At 42.6% G+C, this 9,483-nt stretch overlaps 1 protein-coding gene across 1 annotated transcript; it reads right to left on the bottom strand.

The window, feature by feature from the left end:
- Positions 1-489: 489 nt before the first annotated feature.
- On the bottom strand, positions 490-9,041 carry heatr6 (HEAT repeat containing 6). Its single transcript, XM_008427137.2, is given in 20 exon segments — positions 490-1,196; positions 2,025-2,229; positions 2,348-2,444; positions 2,994-3,118; positions 3,204-3,326; positions 3,411-3,545; positions 4,215-4,301; positions 4,393-4,515; positions 4,591-4,988; positions 5,063-5,162; positions 5,688-5,894; positions 5,988-6,162; positions 6,428-6,672; positions 6,763-6,927; positions 7,011-7,112; positions 7,207-7,321; positions 7,527-7,642; positions 7,970-8,110; positions 8,456-8,563; positions 8,655-9,041. Coding segments are annotated over 20 exon segments (3,735 nt in total). The 3' UTR covers positions 490-615.
- Between the last annotated feature and the right edge of the window lie 442 nt (positions 9,042-9,483).

Raw genomic sequence — 9,483 nt, 5'->3', positions numbered from 1 at the left:
CTCAGTTTTCTCAGGGGCAAACTGTTTTTTTTTTTAAGGTTTTGTTGGCTCTAGTGCAGGGGTGGGCTACTCCAGGCCTTGAAGGCTGGTCTCCTGCAACTTTTAGATGAATCTCTATCAGGACTCTGGGGAACTTGACTGCACTTAGGAGGTGATTCAGCTGTTGGATTCAAGTGTGTTGGACCAGGGTGACATCTAAGAGCTGCAGGACACCAGCCCTCGAGGACCTGGATTTCCCACCCCTGCTCTAGTGGCCTTTATTTGAAAGTAGTTTGACAGGAAAGAGGGGGAAGACATGCAGCAAATGTCGCCAGGCTGGGAATTGAACCTATGACCACCGGCATGAGGACTAAGGCCTCAATACATGGGTGATGCTTTGCCTTTGTGCCACCACAGCACCTAGGAGGTAAACTGTTTTAATACCATTTTAATAATTTGTGTAAATTGGTGTCTATATATGCTGTGAGCATTTGAAATCTGAAGGACAAATTCATCTTCAAAGCAGATTTTAATTCTTCTGAAAACATGTTGTTCAAATGTATCAGCACTGATTTGCTCTTCTCTTAACTTTTTGCTCCTGCCTGATTTACCATAAACTCAGGTTAAAGTAAATTTCTAAAACTCCTCACATATCTTCAACAGATCCTCGAGGAAATGAACCACCACGTCCTTCTCCTGATCCCCTCCCTCCTCTTCAGCCTTCAGGCTCTTAAGTCTGACAAGTGTCTCCTGGAGTCGGCCCAGTCTTTGCTGCAGTTGTCCACTCTCCTCCCCACAGTTACTCTCCTCTCCTGCTTCATCTTCTCCTCCTGTTTTTCCTTCTCCTTCCTCCGCTTTAAGATACTTGATTAAATGCTCTCTGATGACCCTGCCCTCCTCCCCGGCCAACAACGTGCTGAGTTCAGGCATGTCCTGCAGCGTGCCGAGGCTGAGCAGGTGCAGCAGAGCCTCAGAGAGTGTGTGTCGCAGGCTGGCGCTGTAGCGGTACTCCAGAAAGTCGACCGCATCTTCGCTATTTTCCAGGGCTGTGGCCAGAGAGCGCCACACACAGCTGAAGCGCTTTGTGTCGCCGTAGCAGCTGCGTTGGGCTGGCACCGAGAGGGCGGCGGCCGACTTGATGCGGACTTTGAAGTTTTTGCAGGAGGTGACCACATGGCAGAGGGCGGAGAAGGCATCCTGAGACCATGGAGCCGTCTCTGTCATGAAGAAAGAAACAACAGGCAGCTGTAATGTTTGACATCAGCAAAATCCAACAACTAAAAGACGGAAAGTTAATGCTTGGGTTGCTAGGTGGCAAACTGGGCTCGCTGGGTGTGGAGGCCAAGTTAATGTAGAAAGTATCCAGTTACTGTTAAAACTTATTTGTTTAATTAGAAATTTAATAAGTGTATTTGTTGAATTTTTTGGTAGAATTATTATATTGCATGCAACTAATTTCATAATGTTTTACTGTGAATAAGTGTTACTATAAGTATGTTTTATAGCTTAATTGGCCACCTGGCAATTTTATGCAAATGAGGTGGGCCATGTGAAAACGAGGTAGATGGCAGATAGAAGGGAAAACGCTGCAAAAGGAGCAACAGAGCCACACGGTTTTTCAACCGTAGTTTGTGGAGGTTAGCGAAGAACTTTATTGCTCTTGTAAAAGAATTACTCAAAAAACTGTGGAAGAAATTTTTATTTATATCTTTACTTCGGAGCGCTGCGGAAATTTTTATTTTTTCCTCTTTAAACACACGACTACATCAGAGAACTTAACCTTGTGGCAACACACTGGGGTTGCTAGGTAACGAGGCAGTAATGACTCTACAAAGAAGGTTTTTGAAACGGTTTGTTTTCCAGACACTAAAAAATATCAACCTATTGCCAAAATACATTTGAATGTTTCTTTTTAAATGCCTGGACAGTTTTTAAAAGCAGCTGAGGCCCAACTGAAAGTATAAAAACGGGCAGAAAGTGAATTTTGCATAATATTCACTTGAATCTCTAGACTCATAAGAGAAAAAAAATAAAAAAATAGTTACCAAGTGGCAGAGAGGAATTTCTGAACGCATTTCCCAGTGCATAACAGGCATTCCACCTGACTTTCATAGCTGCTTCCGATTGGACGGTTTTGACCAGAGCACGAACCGCGTCTTCCAGAGGGCGTTGGAAAACAGGCCGAGTCATCTGACTGTGACGCAGAAAATGAAGGAGATTTCCAAGTGCTCGCACTGCATTGCACTTCACCTGGAAGGTTAGAGGAGAAGAAAACAAGGTAACATATTAGCTTGAACACGTTGCCCTTGGGAGATCTGGGGTTACTACCGTAAATCTGAGTGAATGTGTTGTTTTTTTTCCTTTTCACCTTGTCTCTGTCTGCAGCTGCTCGAGTTGCTGCCTGCAGCATCTTCAGCAGAAGCATGTCGGACAATTCTTCCTGGAAATCCACACCTACATTCTGCCTGAAGATAGAGAAAGATACAGATCAGGTCCAGAAGTTTACAATCATTATGGCCATGAAGGTATTTTAATGTCAGTTTTTAATGATGAATTTAAAGTGTTTTTAGTCAGGATGGAATTATGATACAACAAAACAACAAGAATTTGATGCAGAAGTTCAATTTTTTTTGGGTAGATTTTCTGTATTGGGTCAAAGTTTCACATGCAGATTATATATTATTGGCTTAAATGCCCCATTGCAACTGCAGCCCTCAACAAATTCCTTGTACATTTTTGGCTGGTTGTTTGACCACTCTACCAGGGACAGAGTACAGAGTACAAATCAACCAATCAATTTGGTTGATTTTTTGGCACTGATCAAAATTTAAATCATAAATAAAATGCTTAGTACAGTTGTAGTTCCAAACCAATTGATTCTAAAATCTGTTTTATTGAGTGTTCAGTTGAAATATCCAGTAATGTCCACCTTTAAGTATGTTGCTGCTGATTTAAGAGGAAGTTCCAGACTTTTCACCCTATTCTCTCTGCTTTTCGAACCCAAGCAGTCTTACATATTAATGATTAGTGTGTCTGTGAGGTTTCCCAAAGACCACGCAGCTTTTGCACGGACGTTTGTAGATCGGTCATCAAGGGCAGCGAGGATAATGTTCGCAGTATCAGCCACAAACATCACATCCTGAGAGGAGAATATAATAAGAGAATATCTGAAAAACATTCAGATGACTGAAGAGCACAGATGCTGATCTTTACTGATTACTTGCCTCTCTCAAACAAGGGAACAGTATGTAAACTCCCAAAGCCCTGACAGCTGCAGTCTTCACCAGATAGTTCTCAATGTAGGTCAGGCCAAGCAGCACGGTGATGCACATCAGCTGAGTTTTATCCTGAAAACCAAGATTACAAATATAGCTGGAGGAATTTCAATTTTATCTTCAGAAAATTAGAAGGTGATCAAAGAAGAAACTCACAGGCAGCTGGGCAAAGGCCTGTGGCAGGATGGAGGCGAGGGTGTCGCAGGCGCTTGCCTGTAGCGTGGGATGTTGTTCGTTTTGTAGTGCTGCATTTAGTGGCCCACTCAACACTTCTAACCAAAACTCCACCACCTACAAGCGGGAAACACTGCTTTAGGACCACAGGTTGGCTAACATGACATGAGCACAATCCCAGCTGAATGTTGGACATAAGGTCCAACATTCAGGCAGCTAAGATGTAATTTATTTTTATCCATTTTAAACTTGTGTGATTTTGGAAGTGTCATGTAACCCATCATGACATAATGTTTAATCTTCTGAAAAGCTGAGCCTTCAGTTTTCACAACAAACACTTAAATCTACCTTAACTAGGGAATACTAATTTAGTAAGTGATTAATAATAAACTGGAGTATACAGACTTAAAAAAGACAATTTGCTGAAAAAACATTGTATTCAGAGCAGTAATTAAGCCAAAATTGTATAAAATATGCACATTTTGCATTCAAGATCAAAAAAAAAAAAAAAACAGGTTTATAAATATGTTTTTCTCAAAACTCTTCAAGTGGCAAAGTTTTAGCTTCACCCAGTTCAAATTCACTAAAGGAATCCTATGGTATTGCATTTTATGCAATTTTTAAATTTTCATTTTATTACTTAAAAAAGGATCTGAATTGCTTATTTGCATTTGAATGTATCTCTAGTATTACATAAAAAAGGCTCAAGTGCCTTGATGAAAAATATGTTAATAATCGATTAATAAGATAATAGTTGCATCCCGAGACCGTAGCAAAGGATCTTACCTGGTTCACAGGAACCTTAGAGCTGTCAGGAACACTGTTCTCAGCTCTGTACTGTTGGATTATTCCTGCACCAAACTCCTCTAGTAGCTAAAAAAATACCACAGAAACACAAAGGTCCTTTGCTTATTGTAGTTTTGTGACCATGTGTAATGCTTGCAGCTGAGGTAGACAGATTTACCTTTGCACTGTGTAGCTGTATGGAGGGGTCGGTCTCCTCGAGGCACCGAGCGCTCAGCTGCCCGATCTCATACAGGCTTGATTGAGCAAGAGGGAAATAACCGCGTACCAGATGGGACAAAACCTGAAAAAAAAAAAAAAAACATATCTTGAGGAATGCTTCTTTAGAGCGTTTACAAGTTGTTTCCATAATCTTTACCTGCAGAGCTTCTAGTCGAACAGGAGAGGGCTCTAAAGCAGCACTGCCTCCAGCTCCCTCACTGTCTGACTGCTCCTCCCTGGGCTGAGTCACCAGAGAAACACAGAGCTTCAACAGCCACGGTGACGACTTCTCCTCCTCTCTCGGTGTGTGAGGGAGCTGGGGGGAATGTGTGCTTGAGTTTTGTTGGGAGAAAGCTGCTGGTGTCCGAGCAGGCGAGGCCGCTCCGTTCCTGTGTCTCCAGCTGAGAGCAGAGTCCTGCGGCGTTACGGAGCCGGAGATGCTGCCACCGCCGAGGTTTTCTGGCTGCTGGAGGAGAAGCTGTACCTCAGGGAGCGGGGCCTGAGCCGTTACTATCGCCCCGTACAGTCTCAGCACAGACCCGCGTACGGTCACATCTGTAGACAGAGCATTCATACAGTCAGAGAGAAACTTTAAGTAGTTAGAGAGGTCATTGAGACGAGGTGCAGACCTCTGTGGCGCACATAAGGACGAATCTGTTTCCAGAGCTGGCTCAGCAGGCCAGGTCTGAGGCGATGATAGGGGGCGTTGGCCACCAGGAACGCCAGGCACTAACAGACAGAAGAGGAGATACTCCGTGACTGCAGCACTGTGTCTGTCACACATGTTTTCCTTCAGCACAAACTAACGTTATTTTGCTCAATTTTATTATTCAAAGGTTGAGTTATGGTCATTTTCATCATAAATGAAGTATTTAAGAGTTTGGTTGTCTTCACTGCTTCACCCCCACAGCCAACAGAACAATGCTGCAGACGGCCATTGTCTTCCAGTCCACAGGTGGTAAACCCAATCTCTTTGATGTTAGTCAATACAATGCGACTCGCCCATGTGAAGCTGTGTGGTATGAATGTAATTCAATCCCCCATTTGGGAAAGTGAGAGACTTTGTGCTACTATATATATGCTGTAATACATTTAAATAAATTCTTGTTGTGTGTTATTTCTCCCTCTGCAGAGCAGCAGTCTAGGATTGTAGGCAGCGAATTTGTGATTAGCACTCTGAGGTTATCATCATGCACTCAGCTTGTGGTCTAGGACCAGCTGCCTAAACATTAAATGATAAATCAGCTTGCTCACCTTTATGACCTGTGTGAGTGTTTGAGAGGACGTTTCAGCCAGGAGAGCCAGACTGAGGCTGCGGTGCAGCTCTCTGACAGCAGCAGCTAGCATGAAGGAGAACGGCGTGTAAGACGTTCGAGGTGATGCCGTGTCTTCAGCCGCAGCCAGAAACTGCCGGGAGCCATCCAAGATGGCCGACAGTACCTGAAGCGCACACAGTCGCACCTAGAATAAGAAAGCATACATGAATTAAACACGAAGTGTAATGTTTCACACGTCCTGTTGAAAACCAGAGCAAATGTTTGTGACTGGCTGTACCTTTGGTGAGGGGTCCTTTAGTATAATTGTAAGGAGAGTTAGAGATGGGGGTCCACCAGCATGAGAGTCTGGGATGAAGGAGGACCAGTAACCATAGAGAGTTCTCTTCTCCACAGCTTTCACTACTGCTAGCATGCAGTGCAGCGCTAACTGACGAACACGGCACTGGTAAACTCTGAAATGGCAAAATGGAAAGGTTTGTTGATGGGAATAAAAATACTGGCATTAAAACAGGGTTCCAACACAATGTTCTCTGTCCTGTCCTGATCATTTTTATAGTATAAAAACAAAAGTTGACGAATTTGTGGCAGAAAACAAAAAAATGAGAGATGAATGGATGGAGGACAAGAAATACTACATATCTGGAAAAGCATTCCTTTCAAAACAGTGGAGGAACCCTGTGATCAAATGAACAAATATGTAAAAAGCTCTCTGTGTACCTTAACTTGCTTTGTGCGTTCCCCTCGATGTCCGAAAACTCCGATTCAGAACTGTTCAGCTTCCAGAACGGGTAGAGAAACGGGGCGGGCGGTTTGGCTAAGCTCTCCACATCATTTCTGCTGCCGTCCCCTCCGCCTCCGCAGACTTCAGGCACCGCTTCTTTGTCTTCCTCCTCTCTGTCATCCACTTTGATTTCTTCAGTTTTTGTCTTCTTTCCTTTTCCTTTCGATTTCCTCTTTTTTTTCTTAAACAAGATAAAAGTGAACACCTTGCAATAAATGCAGAAAAATCCTCTGTAGGTACTAAAGTCAGTAAGAACTAAGGTTCCTCTTACTCCTGAAGCTTTTCCAGTCTTATCAGCCTCCTTTGGTGATTCTAAAGTTTTTGGTGGTTCAGCAGGCTTTGGTGGAGAGAGACTTTCATACTGCGAAAGAGGCGCTGGGTAAATTACCTCTGGCCAGTCGACACTCAAACCAGGGGCTCCCTGGAACATGAGCCTCTATGAAAAGAATCAGGAGGTCTCAAATTAACAGACTTCACCAGGCAGACTGATGCAGAAGTAAATATGGTTCGATTTTCCACCTTCAGTGCAGCCAGAACAGATCCAAGCTCCTCTCCTCCTCCAAATTTCCACTTCCCACCTGACAGACAGAACTGAAGTCCCTTCAGAGCAGCCTGGATGACCTGCAAGAAACAAAACATAGCAAACAAGTGTTAGCCATCACTACACATGCATTCTTCAACTATTTTCTTACTGTAGCAGGCCAGACGTAGCTACCATGCAGTAGAAGAGATCATCGGTGTTGGGAGGTTTGGGTGACTGCAGTGTCTTCAGAAAAAGTCTGAAACAAACACTTCGGTACTGATCGTCTAAAAGTGGCTGACCGGGAATCCTGCAGAGGAAAACACGCAGCCATCCGGCAAAATGACACAAAAGAAGCATAAGTAACATTTCAAATATGAACATATAAAGACATTTAGAAAACAATTAAGCACCATTCTGTGTTGATATACTACATGAAATCTAAAATGAGATAAATAGAAGGTTATGTCTATAACGTGAAGAAATGTGAACATTTTTGCCGTCATGAAGTCTACCTGAGGCAGATGTTGGCCATGAAGGTGAGCCCAACGTGCCTCAATTCGATATTTGGCTGGGAAGGAGAACTGTACTGCAGAATGACTCCATCTTCATGCAGCAGGTCACTGACAAGCTGTGAACGAACAAAATCTCAATGCAAATAAGAACAGACATGACTGAAACAGGAAAACATTTCTATGATTGGTTCTGGTAGAACAATTATTGACAAATTTGACTTAAAATTTTTCACTCTTCAAAAATATGAAGACTCTGAGTTTAAATGTCAACTTGTTTAAGGGATATTTTTTGGAGTTTATTAAAGATTATACAAAGGTTAGGGACATTATTGAAAAGATAAGAATTTAGAAACTCCTTGATTCACTGTTGAGATTCAAATATTTAATTAAAGCCATGGAAATACCAAATACAGTTTAAAAAGCAGTGAACAATGATAATCTACCTGGTGGCACTGAGATCCATTACCATACACGACTGTGGAAAGTGCCAAGAGAACATCTGAGTGGGTCCATGTACTACACTGTTTCAGGGCATCGACAGTATAGTTTACCAGCACATCCAGTGTCTGTTCATCCATTATAACCTGGAGGAAATCCAAGCAGAATAAAAACAAGTTAATATTCTAGCACACTGCAGAAAAACTAACTTCAACCTACACCAGATATTCAAAATGTTAAAGGGGTATGAATGAATATCAGAATCAGCCTTTATTGTCATTGTACAGAAGCTTGACGAAATTTGTTTCAGTTCAGCCCATCCAAGGAACAACAAAAAAACAAAAACAAATGAACAACATAAGACAAGAGTAAAAAGGTGCCTGAGGCTACAGCCAGAAATTCAAATACATCCATTTAAATTGATTTTGAAGTTAAAAACAAATGTAGGGAAACACGTTTACAAAGTCCTAGATGGTAAAGTAGATTTTTACCTTCAGCTGATTGAGGAGGTGATGAACAAGTTGACAGAATTTAACAACTAAATGTTCTTGATTCAGAGGTACGAGACCACTGGTGTGCTTTAGCAGAACACACACATCCTGGAAAAGGGAAGCAAGACGCTTTATAACAACCAACAAACCCTTAAAAATGACCGAAGAGGAGCGGCTGCTGGTCGGTAGATTGTGTTACCTCTGGTCGGATGGTGATGGGAAGCTCACAGCTCCTGTTGTAGTTCTCTGAAAGCAGCTGGTCAAACAGCTGATTGAGCTCCTCTCTCAGCTGGCTGCAGTCTGGTCTCAGGGCTCGAAGCTTTGCGGAGCAGCGGGAAAACTGCTTCTCCGCGTCCGACAGAGAGTCGAGCGGCGAGCAGCCCGACTCTCCGGGACTGAACGGAGCGGCTTCGGCCGACAGAGCCATGGACGGGAAGGCAGGGGCGGCAGGACGGCCGAAAACCGGTGCCGACACCCCGACAGGAGCCGACATGTTTATCACCCGGAAGAACTTTTGTTCGTTTTTCTTCTTCGTCTAGTTGTGGCGGTTGGTACGTAACCAAAAATAACCGCCACCATCTGGCATGGAGTGTAGACCAGAATGTCACCCAATTTATGTTATTCAACTTTGTTCATTTCAGATAACTAAATATTTTCTGATAACTTTGAGTTATTGCTAAATGAATAAATAAACTAAGTCTAGTTTTTAAGTTTTGGATCAGCTGTTGTCTTTCTTCATAACAAATAAAATAACGTAACGTTCTAGAGTAACGCTACAGAATATTCACACATGCACTAATGTTTTCCTAAAATTAGGAGTGCTGTTTAGTCTGGAATCCCGAAATCTGTGATGATTCCTCTGCTTCTCATTTCGGTTTTATATTACCAATGTCCTCCCATTTTTGCTACATTTTTTTTAAACTAACGCTAGTAAAATCCGTTTTCAATGACGTCCTTTCACACCAAAAAATACTCAAATTAGGCCCATCATATAGAATTAACTAGATTTCTATGAAGACATATAGTCT

The sequence above is a fragment of the Poecilia reticulata genome, linkage group LG14 (assembly GCF_000633615.1).
Source record: "Poecilia reticulata strain Guanapo linkage group LG14, Guppy_female_1.0+MT, whole genome shotgun sequence".
Taxonomy (NCBI): Eukaryota; Metazoa; Chordata; class Actinopteri; order Cyprinodontiformes; family Poeciliidae; genus Poecilia; species Poecilia reticulata.
The sequence above is the reverse complement of the archived record's forward strand: the minus strand, read 5'-3'. Positions and strand labels throughout refer to the sequence as shown.